General features: G+C 46.5%; 5 protein-coding genes across 5 annotated transcripts; 3 read left to right on the top strand and 2 right to left on the bottom strand.

Annotated features, from left to right (window-relative positions):
- Positions 1 to 676: 676 nt before the first annotated feature.
- TREMEDRAFT_59827 (uncharacterized protein) lies at positions 677 to 4,710 on the top strand (the record flags this gene model as incomplete). Its single annotated transcript, XM_007001767.1, has 3 exons — positions 677 to 760; positions 841 to 3,280; positions 3,479 to 4,710. The coding sequence occupies 3 exons, from the start codon at positions 677 to 679 to the stop codon at positions 4,708 to 4,710; spliced, it is 3,756 nt and encodes a 1,251-aa protein (XP_007001829.1).
- Positions 4,711 to 5,575: 865 nt separating this feature from the next.
- Positions 5,576 to 7,201, top strand: TREMEDRAFT_26306 (uncharacterized protein; the record flags this gene model as incomplete). The annotated part of the gene is made up of 7 exons (XM_007000684.1): positions 5,576 to 5,722; positions 5,965 to 6,104; positions 6,309 to 6,495; positions 6,547 to 6,605; positions 6,731 to 7,035; positions 7,080 to 7,132; positions 7,178 to 7,201. The coding sequence occupies 7 exons, from the start codon at positions 5,576 to 5,578 to the stop codon at positions 7,199 to 7,201; spliced, it is 915 nt and encodes a 304-aa protein (XP_007000746.1).
- Positions 7,202 to 7,330: 129 nt separating this feature from the next.
- On the bottom strand, positions 7,331 to 9,477 carry TREMEDRAFT_59825 (uncharacterized protein; the record flags this gene model as incomplete). The annotated part of the gene is made up of 7 exons (XM_007001766.1): positions 7,331 to 7,465; positions 7,572 to 7,651; positions 7,712 to 7,892; positions 8,061 to 8,545; positions 8,812 to 8,921; positions 9,145 to 9,205; positions 9,345 to 9,477. 7 exons carry the CDS (start codon positions 9,475 to 9,477, stop codon positions 7,331 to 7,333), a joined length of 1,185 nt encoding a protein of 394 aa, XP_007001828.1.
- Positions 9,478 to 10,478: 1,001 nt separating this feature from the next.
- Positions 10,479 to 12,595, bottom strand: TREMEDRAFT_59824 (uncharacterized protein; the record flags this gene model as incomplete). Its single annotated transcript, XM_007001765.1, has 8 exons — positions 10,479 to 10,655; positions 10,735 to 10,814; positions 11,043 to 11,762; positions 11,958 to 12,047; positions 12,098 to 12,117; positions 12,287 to 12,347; positions 12,398 to 12,446; positions 12,494 to 12,595. 8 exons carry the CDS (start codon positions 12,593 to 12,595, stop codon positions 10,479 to 10,481), a joined length of 1,299 nt encoding a protein of 432 aa, XP_007001827.1.
- An 870-nt stretch (positions 12,596 to 13,465) lies between these two features.
- TREMEDRAFT_24381 (uncharacterized protein) lies at positions 13,466 to 14,636 on the top strand (the record flags this gene model as incomplete). Its single annotated transcript, XM_007000429.1, has 4 exons — positions 13,466 to 13,547; positions 13,886 to 14,025; positions 14,092 to 14,191; positions 14,524 to 14,636. 4 exons carry the CDS (start codon positions 13,466 to 13,468, stop codon positions 14,634 to 14,636), a joined length of 435 nt encoding a protein of 144 aa, XP_007000491.1.
- Positions 14,637 to 14,799: the final 163 nt, after the last annotated feature.

Here is a 14,799-nt window from a genome sequence, read left to right as displayed (position 1 = left end):
GTACTTATTCAAATCTTTCCTTCTGTTCTCTTATCTGTCTCCCCCCACTCCCCGCCCGGAGCCCTCGTCTCTCATCAAGCAGTTTGTACGCTATAATAAATTGATTGCGGAAACCCGACATACGATACACATTCCCTATTTGACTTGCCTTTCCCTACCCACCCTTCGAAGTCTCCGCTCTCTCCCCTCGGCCCTTGGCCCTCGACCCTCGGATCAGTCAAATTACGATCAGTCTCAGCTTTGACCTTTTCCCTTTTCTCGCTTTGAATTTCGAGTATCCTTTGATACCTTTCAACGCGTCCGGGGTCTCAGACGTTAGCGTTGATCTATAATACATACTTCGCTTCTTCTCGTCCTCTTCTTATCACTACTTTCTTCTCCAACACAACCCCATCCCTCCAAGGGCCCAAGCCTTCTGGTTCACTCTTCCTCCACATTCCCACCTTGGTCATTCTTTCATCTTCTTCGAAATTACCATACACATATTCACATTCATTATCTACACTAATACCAACGCCCTCCTTCTCTTACGCCCCAACCCTCCATCCCCTCTCGTTCAAGCCCGGCCCCGTTACACAGTTGCCCAGCTGTTAGCTGCACGGGCATGACGCATGACGCATGACCATACCCGGATCACCCACCGATACTCAATATCCGAACATCATCACATGGGAACATGTCTCTTCCCGAGGTTGACATTTTCTTGGGTGATTCATCAGATGTTCGACGGGCAAGACAACTCATCTCTGCTCGAAACAAGGTCAGTCCAAACTTTCATCCTTCATACCTTCCCTTTTTCAAATTTGGTTGATGTGTTCAGGAGTCGAAGCTGATTATCAGCTGAAATCATTCCGAGCCTCAAGATCTTCAAATTCTACACACATCTCTTCTTCAAGCCTTAACAAGTCCTTAGCAACTAAACGACCCTCTTCTCCGCCAATTCACCCACAACCTCTAGCTTTGAGTTCTGGGAACGGCGGCAATACTCCCAAACGTACTCAACGTCCGACTTCTGACAAAGATCTCAAGGAGAGATTAGGGGACAAGGAGAAGATGATCGGTCTATCGGTCGAGATGAACAGTCTAACTGGAAATGAACATCGGAGGTCGGATAGTAAAATCAGAAATGCCCATCGACGTCAAAGGTCATCTATCAATTCAAACACTTTAAATCATGTTCGTCCCTCTGTAAGAGGCGTCTTCGACCATTCAGAAGACGTTTTCTCCTCTTCGACAATCATCGAACCTTCGTCAGTAGGTACAGTCTCAGGCGTCAATCTGCGATTGGATCTTCCTCTTCCTCGTCCTGTCTCGCCGACAATTGCGCAAATCGGGATCATCCCTCCTACTCCTATGCCAGAGGGGATACTTCCTCCCCGAGATCAACATTCCGAGCAAGACGCTGCTTCTCGTCTCAAATCTTTTTCTTTCGGTCCGAAACGTTCCACTTCACCTCGACCTGGAAACGACAATCAAACACCACCACTTTCTGCTCTAACACTGGATACACTTGAGGAGCATTCCACTTACTTCAACACCTTTCCTCGATCTCACACTCCCACTCCCCCGGACGAGAGTCATATCAACACTCCATCTTCACGACCACCTAGTCTTCTTCTCACTCGACCGACACCCATGGGACCTGTCTCTCCTAACGCAGGTTTACCCGCCGCTCGGTCCAGTCTGATTTCCTCCTTGAGTTCCCCCTCTCCGCCACCAACCCCTGCCCGGAAACGTCATTCCCACAGTCGGTCTAGCTCCATTTCCCTTCCAAACTTAAAACTCGGTCGTCCGGCCTCACTAGGCGTCACATCACCCATCTTCCCTTCCTCCCCATGCTCACCTCCGGGAGCACCGGATCAACAAAGAAACTCAGCTCCAAAACTCAAATTCGAACCTAGCGGTCGAGGTGCAGAAGCCGAGATGTCGAAAGACGAGTCGCGACGGAAAGCTCTTGACAGACTGAATGGTAGGCGTAGCTCAAGTCCGGAACAAGTCAACGAGATTAGTCTGCCTGAGCTGGACGATTTGGACACATCACCGTGCACACCACCGACTTCTGTGAGCCCCACTGCTTTCGAGATGTCAGAACCTCCTCTAGCCGCGTTGACGGGGTCCCAATCTGCGCCAGCAGCTTTGGGCGGATCGAAACCTTGGTCTTCACCTCGTGACTCTGGTAACCCCGCGGAGAGATATGCCGAGGGTTTGGGCTTTGGGATCGATTTCGCGATGCCCAAACGTGCCAGTATGACGAGACAGTTGAGTGTTTTGGCTGAGGTGGATGAAGTGGAAGAGGAGATTCCGTCTGGTCCTCCGCCGACCTTGATCAGGGAAGCCGAGGCGGAGACCAAATCAAAACCGGAAAGTGTTGAACCTTCTCTCACTCCGACATCCATCATCGAGGAAGATAATCATGCTCAATCTGAAAGACCTTCTCTCGATGGTCCACCATCGTCCGGACTCAGGCCACTACACCTTATCTCCAAAGATTCCCCCTTCCGAAATGAAACACCAGACGGTCTTCGGACCTTCACATTACCTCGATCTTCAACTTCGTCCATCACCGAGGTCATCTCTCCCACTTCTAGCAAAGGATACGGTAAGATCGGTCGCGGTCGTCCTCGACCCCTTTCAGGCATATCAGGGTTGATCAACAATTCTCTCACATCAGTCAGTACCACAGCTTCCACCGGCATCCTCGGTACACCCAGATCAGCTGAACGTCGTCGGCCCGGATCTAAAAGCTCACGAGGAAGTTCCATCTCGTATAAAAAAGACGAAAGTACATCATCTCGCGATTGGTCCTTCGCTTCCCAGAATTCTAAGACGTACGGTTCTCCGCCCTTGCAAGAGATCGGGAGTCCTCCCTCTTTCGCATCTCCTAGTTGGGGCGGATTCAGATCCAACACACGACCTTGTCCTAGACCCAGGAGCATCATGGGACTTGGTTTCGGTGCGAATAGGGTACTTTCCGAAGTTCGGGAGAAGGAGGAAGAGCCTTTCACAGCAACGACATCTACAGCTAATTGGTCGGATGGGGACCATATCGAGCAGAGTCATGATGGTGATGACGCGGGAGAGTATGGGCATGAGAGTAGAGGAAGAATCAGTAGTGAAGCGTCAGAGTTTGGATGGCAGGATGGACAGCTGGAATTGGAAGTGGAACTCGAGGCTGTGCGGGAGGATCTCGATATGTGGAGATTGAGGTGTAGAAAGGCTGAGGATGCTTTGGAAGCGGAGAAGAAGGAGAGTGCGACTTTGAGAGAGAGGGTGCGGAAGTGTGAGTGAAATTTCTACTCCCTCCTAACCCCTGTCCACGCATGGCATGTCTTGCTGGCGATCGGGACTGTACTTCCTTTTCTGTCAAACTCAGACCTCATCTCTCCTCATTCTCTCAGTAGATTCTCGTATCAGTGGCACAAGCACCAATGAGGTCGCACAAGACGGTCGTCAAGTCGCATGCTGTGCTGACATACAGTGGGCAACCGACTCTCTTCCATCTCCGCTCTCCAACCTTCTGGACGTTCATCGCCACAGCGAGACCCAGCTATATACTCTAAACTCCAAGACGAATTGTTCCACCTGACATCTGTTCTTGAAGTGGAAAAGCGTGAAAAGGCCGAGTTGCTCATACGTCTTCAAGCAGCCGAATCGTCCCTTGCATCGTTCCGCTCTCAACAAGTCAGTTCAGGTCCCCGAGAAACGACTCCATGGGATACCCAGACTTCTCGTTCACCCATGTTTGCCACTAGGGTGTACCCGGCCACTTCAGATCTTCCGACGTTCCCCACCGAAGTCGATCTACAGTCTCGTACCGTTGACCCCGAAGTCGACTTGCAATCTCCTACGTTTCCCCCCGAACTCGACTCCCAATTTCCTACTTTTCCTATCAAACTTGACCTATATCAATCGGGAGATTCTTCCATTCCAACACCTATCGTCACTCCTGCCACACCCCTGAACGACATTGATCCGAACCTCTCCCGAATCCGTACTTGGGGATTCCCCTCTTCCCCTGTGTCACAAGGCATGAAAGAACGGTCCAAGAGGGAATCATTCTTTGGGTTGTCCAATGTAGTGCGGAAAGAAGACGAAGAGGAAGCAGTCATGGGATTCAATGTGTTTCCTTTTGTCTTGCATGATGAGAGAAGGGTGGTATCTTTACCTTTATCGAGAAATCCGCACCCCACGTCCCCTCCCGTCCCTCCTGCGCATTCTCATGGTCCATTGCCCATCAACAACCTTCACAATCAACTCGAGTCTGGTCTAAAAGGAACTGAAGCCACTCACAATGTGCAGGAAGCTTTATCGCAACCCAAAAAGCAGGGCTTCCCCGAAGTGGGATCGAAAGACGTCGAGAGGAGTACCCCTAACCGGTTGGAACGTACGGGCTCAGCTACCAGTGCAGCCTTAAATTTCCTTTCAGGATACTTGCCAATACGTTCACCAGCAAAGAAACAATCTTTGACCTTGTTCGATAACTCAAAGTCACAGACTTCTCTACCTCTGGAAAATGATATTCGGACGACATCAGTACGAACCCAAGGTATGAAAGAAGGGGAATTGAGTAGCGCGAGGAATTGGGACGGGGGGAAAGGAAGGTTGAGACCGGCTTTATGTGGATTAGGTGGGATGTCAGGTGGAAAGCTGGATTCTGTGGATATGAGAAATGGATGTAGGTATTGCGTAGGTGATGTTATTGAGATCTGAAGGGATTTATGGGTGGGGAGGGAGGGAGGGTTTGATGTGGGTTTTATTTCTTGGTCAAAAGGTAAACTTTGTAGCATAAATCGTAAGTATATTGATATTGGATGCATGAATATTTGTGTTTTTCACTCACGTTGATCCCATTGCCCCAATGTCACAATGTCCACTTGTTTTGAGTCACCTTGAGTTGAACTTGTCACTCCATGTGATGCATCTTCTCACCTTGCTCGTCATTGTCCACGTCCTGGAATATGTCGATTTGCCAGTTGCTTCTGGTTATAGTTACTAGTTACGTATCAATAGCTGGTTGCTGGAATTCAGGTCACTAGAGGAGTCGTGAAATGCGGGGCACCGCTGACATAACATTGCACTCGACATTGACGTCACTCTTCTCTCTCTTCCTCATTCCTTCCAATCCGATGTCCGGCCTAGGCGCGGGTATGAGACTTGCAACATGTTCTCAACTAGACATATACTACGAACCACCAGATCCACGTTGAAACTTAAATCACTACCAATCATCAGGGCCAACTTAGCATCCAAGACACTACTCACATTGACAAGAAAGAGAACATTCACCGCCATGTCGGAAAAGAAAGAAATCGTCACTGCTTATAAAGTGAGATATCCTCGTTGGGTTGTTCAGTCTTTCCCTTTCATCTGGGGGATCGCTTCATTATCTTGTGATCTTCCAATATAGACCCTATGCTCCTTGCACATTTATTTGCCCTGTCATGTAGACCCCACCCCGCGTTCCTCAAATGATCATCCGCAATTATAGACGCTATCTTCCCCGAAGATCTACTTCCAAATGTCAACGCGGTATTCCCTGTCTTTGGACACTAACCGGAGTTGGGAAACTAGGTTCATGAGAAAACGTATTGACCAACAGTCACTCACTAGTATTCCAGCTCAGGAACAAAACCTTCCTGGGAAAGATAAAGATATGAACCCTTTGGCTGAACATACAAAATTGGAATGTTGGGATGATCAAGGGAAACCGTTTTTGAAAGAGGTCAGTTGTCCTTTTCCCCCTCGTACTTCCTTCTCACCTCCCGCGGAGAAGACCAGCCGATTCAAGAGAAAATAAAACATTGTCGAGTCATTTGTGGTAGCTACTCGTTCCGATTGAGGGCTAGACGAAGTGGGGATCAGATAGAACGAGGCATGAAGGCATAAGGTAGATTCGTGTGGAAAGGAGAGAGATGGTGGAGCTCGCAGTTACTTTGTTGGATGATGACATGACTAAATTCATAGTACGTCGGAAATGGTAAACTCGAAGGAAAGAAAGCTATCGTCACTGGAGGTGATTCTGGGATTGGGAGGAGTGCAGCTCAGATGTTTGCTAGGGAGGGAGCGGATGTGACTATTGTTTATCTCCCGGAAGAGCAGGAAGAGTGAGTTGATTCTATCTCTCAAGCTATCACTTCACTCAATCCCTCTCCGGAATGTCTAATGGTTCATCAGAACTCATAACGTAGAAAGTAGGCGAAGTTGGCCATTTGATGGGGCCGCTCTCTACCATCTTTTGACAATACGCTATCTGGCTGGTTTCTCCACTGGTGAAATGGACACTACCTGGGTATGCCACTGACCATCAGTGCCGACGAAGTGAAGAAAGCCATCGAAGCTGACGGCCGCTCATGCTTAGCTCTCCCTCTCGATCTCATGGACGCCTCAAACTGTCAAAAGGTCATCGATGAACATTTGCAAAAGTTTGGAAAACTTGACATTCTCGTCAATAATGCTAGTAAGCAGATTATGTCCAAGAGCATTGAAGAGATAGATGTGGGTTGTCTCCTGCTTTTTTGGTCATATGGAATGACTGATATATTTCAGTTGAACAACGTTGAGAGTACCTTCAGGTCGAATATCTTGGCCATGTTTGCGCTCACCAAGTATGTCTTCCTCTCCTTCTTCCCTTCCATCCGACACGTCACGATATATGAGTACAATCCCCACCTCTCCATCCCTTTTCGATCCTCTCCTCTTGCCGAGCTGTCAGAAGATACTGACATGACAGAGCTGCAACGCCTCACCTCAAACGGGGAGCCAGTATCATCAACACTTCCTCTGTCACGGCATTCAAGGGTTCTGCACAAATGATCGACTATTCTTCCACCAAAGGGGCGATCATTACCTTCACTCGTTCCTTGGCTGTACAACTAGCCCCCAAGGGAATTCGCGTCAACGCTGTATGTCCTGGTCCAGTGTACACACCTCTACAACCGGCTTCGAGACCTGCGGAGAATATGGAGGATTGGAGTGTGGGTAGTCTACCCTTGCATGGAAGGGCCAACATGCCCGCGGAGATGGGTCCAACGTATGGTGAGTACTGCCGACCTTTGCTCGTTACTTGTTGCTAATGGAAGTCTTCCTTGCAGGCGCTGACTCGAACGCCATGACTGGACAGCTCATGCACCTTGTACATATCCCCTGCTTCTCTTATGTAACTCGGACTGATATCTAGAATAACGGTCAGTGGATTGGCTGAGCTAGCTGAATCAGACAAACATGAGCAGGCGAACACATCACAATAGCATTTCAATACAACTTCAGCATGTATCTCTACATTCTTCTACTTGTATTTCAACCAACCCGGACCTGCCGAGCTCGTTTTTGATCATGCCCCACCAATGGAAGCTAACTTGGCTTTGAAAGACTCCATGCGGATGTTGCCTTCCCGACGCTCACGTTCCATCCGAAGTTGTCTAGGAAGAAGGAAGGCAAGGCCTAGAAGGTAAGAGAGGGCGAGTATCTGACATCAGGAATTTTGGTCAATATCACTCATCTCTCCTAACCCCGCAGAGTGTTTGCTCAGCCTCTCAGAAACAAGGTGAAAGAGTGAGATCGAGATGACTCACAGAGACCCAGAACCAATATCCGACTTTGAGCCCTATGGGAGCTTTGGTCCCTACAGCATCTGGCCATTCGCTGTTCATTCCTGTCTCTCAGCCGCTCCTCGTCATGCCTTGTAACAGTCAAAGGCGACTAAGATACTCACCTTCCCAGGTCGTCCAGAAGCCTACACACACTGTGACAGCTCCAAAGATCATATGGATGAAATTTGATGGACCTCGACCGGATTCAGCGGTGAATCGATGACGGGCGATCTTGATGTAGTGTACGAACATTCCGAGAGAGGATTGGACAAGCATGAAGATGAACATGAGTGCTCCGAATAGCTGTGAGTCAGTTGGATTTTCTCTTCACCACGTCTTCTCTCATGACTCAAATTATTCACGTTTTGTCGAGACGGATAGGAGTATCACAAGGGAAATTGATTGTCACACGGAACATGGGTCAACTATACAGAAGTATGTACAAGGCGAGGAGAAGAATTTTGAACTCACTCGATGACTAGAATTTATCCCACCATCAAAATTCCAAACCGCTATCACAAAAGCAGCCACTACCATACCCAAACCTATCACACCCTGAACAGCCTGATGAGTTGCGAACCACCATCTTTTTCCCGTCAAACCTCTCGCTATCCTCGGAACAAGAGCTCCGATGGGTATGAAGAAAGCTGTGCTCAATACTCCCAATACCACATGAGCTATGAGGGCTTTGGATGGACTCGAACCTCCTCCTGTGGAAGTTGATACTTGACCAGAAGATAAAGCGGCGGAAAGATCAAGAGTGGTGGTACCGAACGAAGTGTGAATTTTTATGATCGCGTCTGGTGAAGAGGAGGAAGGGTTGGTGGCTGAGTATGCGTAAATGAGGGGCTGGGATGTTGTGGAAGTGGATGGGATTGAGAATGTCAATTGAGTGTTGGAGGTGTTGGAGTATGAAGATGCGGATAGGGAAGCTACGGAGGGAGGGGAGGAGACGACTGGTGAGTTAGTACGTCTCACGACCCCTTTTTGAGACTGCCTGGAATACCGATATCCTCCGTCGGGGGAGAGAGTCAAGGAATCTCAATTTCGATGTCATAAGACTCACTTGTCCATAGACATAGTTTTGGGTATACAGATGAGGACAGGGAAAAGGAATGGGGGCCTTCTTAGATTGTGAATGAAATCGGAGGAGTTCGAAGAGAGGGACCGGGGGGAGGCAGAAGAGTAGCACAGGAGTGGTGTGAAAAAGAGACAATCTCACGTTTAGGTTGAGCATGACCAGGAGCACTTCGTTGACTCAAAGTGACAGACCCGTCCGAGTTAGGCCATAGGATGACCATGGGAGAGTTTGACATTTCGGTACCGAAACCGCTGTCGTGTCAGTTCCCTGCTCGGCATGATACTCAAAAATACCAAATCGTCTTTGTCAACGCCTCTCCATCGTTGCCTGGCTGAGAGAAGAGGATGACATTCTGTTTACTTTGAACGAAGACCACATGGACTGTACAACCAAGCGGGGAATGTCTGAACCAAGTACCAATGCTCGGTGACAGGGGAGGAAAGGGTATTAATGGAGATCTTAAAGATTACTCACATTGCCATCCACCCAAAGTTACCTTGTGCCAAACTCTGTCCATCGGGAGGAGCCAACGTATCTTTCTTTATCAGCTTCCAACCCCTCTTCTCCATCGTCTCTCTCTCACAATCTACTTACTACCTTGCCTCATCCATCACACAGGTCGGTCGATTCTGCGGGAATGTGCAAGTCTGAAACATAGAGAAGAATATACTTACAAGTGTCTAATTTTGAAGAAGAATCTCTCGTTCCAGTTATACACATTGAATCTGAACAAAATTTGGTTCCTGTCGTTTTCCCCTTGACCAAAGCCAGACAGGCTAACGAAACGATCAACTTCAGAGAAAACATTTTGACCTGCAACATATGTTCTTCCTCTCACTTCACGCTTTTGAACTGGAAAATCCTAGATCGATATGTTTGTTGGTAGGTATAGTATCTCTTGTTTACCTGCTGATAGAGTCGGTCTTGAATGAGTGAACGAAAACGTATGGTCGTGCGGCAAAGGGAGTGAGAATGGATAGAGTAGGGAGTACGAGTAATACTACAGAAAAGACTGTGGGTAAAGAAAGAACGTTGTACGTGCGTACGTTTACTACGCACGGAAAGTTGTAGGTGATACGTCGTCAAGACTATCTATCTAAAAACCGAAGTTCAAGTTTTCCATCAAGAGAACAAGAATGAAGAGAAAGAGAGGAATAAGATTGTTGTCAAGGTATCGTAAAGCTGTACACTTCCTTTAGATATGTTTAAGAGTGAAAGGCACCATCAACCGCACGGTTCATCTTTGTCTTTTTTCTTCTTCCCTCTCACCACGACTGAGTAAAGAAATGCAAAGTTTCGGGATATTGCAGGAGATGAAAAGAGTTCCTTTCTTTTTTCTTCCGTGTTTCAAATCTTCAAACGTATGAACCTTGTAAATCTTGTTTTTCTGAGTTTGAAGCTTGAGAATTGATTGGCAAAGTCTTGTGAAAGCCTTTGATCGATCAGGGATCTTCTAGGAGGTCCTTTCGGGTTATAACGATCAAAGGGGTCTTATCCGTTCAACAGTCCAGACTTTATCGGACACATTTATGAGGATCAAGCATTCTAGCTTACTTCCAGTGTGTGGGAATGATCCTATAAGTAATCCTATCAGGTCCTCAAAAATGTCATGGAGAGTAAAAAGTCTCACAAAGAGTTGGCAGAATACGATTAGAGTAATACACAAGATGCATTTTCCCTGAATCTACGAAACGCTTCCTAGCACTACTAAGTATGCCAATTAGGCAATAGGCTCTTGTTAACATTTTAAGATTTTGTCTAGATATCATCCTGAGTATACTCGACTCTGAAGATCTAATTCCTTAAAGTTACTCTATGGTGGAAGTGTTACTCGTCCCTTGTCGAAGACCTGACATACCTATCATCGGACCAGATTTTAATTCTTCTTGACTTGGTTGAGTTGATTGACCGACTCGATTACTTTCTAATCGTAATTGACGAGGAAGGAGGAAAATTATACCTAATACATAGACCAAAGCGTAGAACTAAAAGCGTCAACTGGGTTCTTTAATAGGGATGAGAAGAGTGACAGATAAGGCAGGGAGGGAGGCAGAAATTACTGACCCCACATAGAATCCAGAAACCAATTTTCAACCCTCTATGAGGGGGTGTGTAACCTGACGAAGGCCATTCACGGGTCATACCTGATCATTAACTTTCGTGTCATGACGTTTTACCTACTTCTCAGACATCAAATAGGTCATATGAGACGAGAGAAATGTGGCCTCGCTTCGAACCAAGATGATTTTGCTTAGATCATAAAAATTAGAAGAGGAGAGGGAAAAGAAAGAGCGGCTGAGGATACAGATGATAAGAGAGTCAGAAGGAAAATTAAGATGTAGAAAACAAGGAAAAGAAGAAAAATTACTTACCCAACCATGCAGTCCACCATCCGATAAAAACAATAGCTATACCAAATCCAACATGAATGAAATTCATAGGACCTCTTCCTGCGATTTTAAACCGATGATCGATTTTCCACCAATGAACCAAGACCCCTAAACTAGCTTGAACCAACATGAATATAAACAAACATAATCCTAATACCCTATGTTCCGTATTATAACCTTCATCATCGAAATTATGTTTAGCAATAGCGAAAGCAGCTATTATGAGAGCTAATGAGATGATACCGTTCGAACTTCCATGTGTGGGGAACCACCATCGACGAGTTGTGAAACCTCTTGCTATACGAGGTGTGAGGGTTCCTAATGGAAGGAACAAAAGGGTAGCTAAGGCGGCACAAGAAACATGTGCGATTAGGACTTTTGGAGGACTAGAAGAATCGGAATCGGAGTCAGAGTCAGAGTCAGAATCGGAATCGGATCCACCTGATGTTGACATGGTTGGGGTTGATGATGATGATAATGCTGCGGAAAGATCGAGGGTGGTTATTCCCATTCCTACGTGCTGAATAAGATTAGCAGAAGGGGATGAAGATGAAGGATTGGTTGATCCGTACGCCCAGATTAAAGGTGTTTGACCTGAGGAGCCGGAAGTGGTGGGAAGGGAGAAGGTGAATGAAGAGGAAGAGGAGTTTGAGAAGGATGAAGATGTGTCGAGGGATGCTACTCTAGGTGGGTCGGATACAACTGTAAGTCAGTCAAGTATACGTATCGAAACTCTCCCTGATACTCTTGTGCTCATGATTCTCTAAGAGCGAGTTTAAATGGGAGATGACAAGGGTTTCGAGGGATACCGGGAAGGTAGAAAAGGAAGCGGTTCAGAAAGTTTGTGGAAAGTGGGAGAAAACATGTTCACAATATGGAGCCCAGAAGTGAACTCACCAGTAGGCATAATATGTGAAGGAGCTTGACGTTGAGAAATGGTGATACTTCCGTCAGAATTCGGCCAAACTATGACCATTGGTGTGTTTGCTTATCCTTAGTCACTTTTGTATTTTGGAGCTGGAAAGTTGAATACTCACGCATTTGGCTTCCGAACCCCCTGTCAATTAGCTCGCGGTTCGTAATTCGGATTTAACCACCACTTGACATCTCTCCAATCAACTCTTGACTGCCTCTTGAGATCCCTAGATCTTTAGATGGGGGATCTTCTACCCCCCGGGCGCCCGCGCAGGTGAAGAGTCTATAAGGAGAACAAGACCCAAACTTACATTCCCATCCAACCAATTTGACCTAAAGGCAATGTCTTTCCATCCGGTGGACTGAGAGTATCTTCCTCATCAGTTTCCCATTCTTCCCACACCAGCTAAAAATCAACTTACAAGTATCCAAATTAGTCGTACTATCTCTCATCCCCTCTATACACATATACTATTCGTATTAGCTTTTCCACCTTCTGACAGATGTATCCAGCTTACCTGATTACACATTCTTTGTCCCGTCACTTCACCCATCGTCACTGGGAATAAAGAGCCCAACAAACCCATCGTCAACCAAATCCCCATCCTGACTCCTACCATTTTTCTTTCCCTCTTGATTTGTCTTGTTCTTCTTCTTGTTCTTGCTCTGATCTCAATGAACTCGAAAATTCGAATCGCCAATTCGAACCGATTTAAGATATTCGAATCGATCACCTAAAATCAGAAGGTTAGGAGAGACAGATAACGGACCCAATCAGCTTTCTCCCATAAGTTATATCCTCACCCTTGCATGCATAGCCTCGTCAGTTTGTTTCTCAAACCCTCAAATCTAATCTTCCTTTCACCACGTTGGTCTTGTTCTAACCCGTTAGACGTCACATTTCACGAAAACGGGACCAAAAAAGTCCGTGTTTGCTTAGTCATGTCGTCACATATCTAAAATAACTAAGGGTAAAAATGCTTGTTTGAGTCGTATGGTCTCACGGCCTTTAGACTCAGACGTGGGAAGGGAAGAGAGGGGGGCGATGCGTATCGAACGAAACTTCGTATCGACCTTCCTTTCGAGTCCCGGCGATTGAACTGAGCTACAAAGTACAGTACACACAAAAGATGGATCTGCGTTCGATAGTACCTCCACCCCGAGAAAAACGGTGAGAGATGGGAAGCTGTGCATTGAGATGATACATCCGAGTTTGACGGTGTGGGGGGGGAGGGGGGAGGTGAGGGGGAAAGAGGGGGCAGTGGAAGAGGGGTGGAAGGGGAGCCACGGAGCCACGAAGGAGGAAACGATCGGCGATCGATCGGCTTTAGATTTTTTTGCTTCCGATGCAACTGCGATTCACACCGTCTGTTCGGAAGACTGCTGTTTTACTGCGACTAGGGGCATCGCAACACACCAAGTACTCAAGACTGGACACTGGACAGCCCCCACTGGCCACTAGGACAAATAAGAATTGAGATCAGATGAACATGTCCTTTCCTGTGAAATTACGACCTCAGGCCAGATCGGCTTATCGGGCTGTTCTACGAGCTACGAAGATTACTTTCAACGGTTAGTTCTAACTCTTCATTCTCAACTTATTCTTTTGCTTTTCCCCTTCTTTCCTCCCATTCCCTCTGTCCGGGGCTTTTGGGGCGGCTCATCAGTCGCGAAAAAGCACATTCTGGTATGGTCGAATCACGTCACGTACGTTATGTCGCACTGGATCATGGACCTGAAGGTTTTGGGCGGTTTTGGTCCCGCTCTCTCTCTCTCTCTATAAATAGTGATCTCAACCCTATGGCTATGGGCGTACGAAGCTCTTTAATCTTTGACGAAGCCAGCGGGCTTGAGACTAAGGTTATATTCCAGGTAGCCAAATGTAAATGCGGAGCTTACAGAAAAAAAAGGTGACGAACCACGTAAAATAGCATTACGATCACTTCTCCGACAAACGTTCTCTTCACCAACATTAACTCCTCCTTCTCAACTACCCCAATCGTCTGCCTCTCGCATGAAGCCAGATTCACAACCACAATCTACTTCGAAAGTGAACGAGAATAGTGACTCGGCAATATCATCAAAAGGTATAGAAAGAGAGGAAGTAGATGTAAAGTTTGAAGAATTGAATCAGAGGATAGAAGAATGGAAAGAAGTAGCTTTATTCATTAGAAAGAATGTTGTCCAAGGTGTTAAAGATGAGCAAGGTACATTTAGTAAGTTTCGTTCTTCCAGTGTATACATCTTTCAGGTATTCATGTATCCATCTTCCTTCGTCATCAATACTTCTCAACTCGAATGAATTAGCGAAGGTTATATCCCTCAACTCGAAATGAAATAGCGAACCAATATCCCTCAACTCGAATGTAACGCTAGCCAGATCTGATATTCGGATGAATAATCATTTGATCCGTCCCTCCCTCCATCCGTCGGTCAATCGGTCATTCGGTAGAAAGAAACAATACCATACTGGTACTCTACGAGACATCTTTCCTGATTCTTGACTGCGCAAAGTGCAGAGCATGCAGAGTCCAGACTGATAATTTAGGATTACGTCTAACGTCCGAAACTGAATTAGGGGATAATACCACTATTCGTGATCCACCCAAATTACCCAATACACCTTTTCCCCGAGGACGTAAAAAGGATCACGTCCAGTAAATAATTTGTACATTCACCACTCCAATTGCAACTTCTACATCAGACTTCCCTACGTGTTACATGTCATAAGGGATTTACATAGTCTATAGACCATTAAAAGTTTTTGAGCATGAATAAAGAAAGTGGAAAAGTGAAAAAGAGAATGAGAATGATATCAAAGAAA

Source organism: Tremella mesenterica, assembly GCF_000271645.1.
Source record: "Tremella mesenterica DSM 1558 unplaced genomic scaffold TREMEscaffold_1, whole genome shotgun sequence".
NCBI classification, from domain to species: domain Eukaryota; kingdom Fungi; phylum Basidiomycota; class Tremellomycetes; order Tremellales; family Tremellaceae; genus Tremella; species Tremella mesenterica.
The sequence above is the reverse complement of the archived record's forward strand: the minus strand, read 5'-3'. Positions and strand labels throughout refer to the sequence as shown.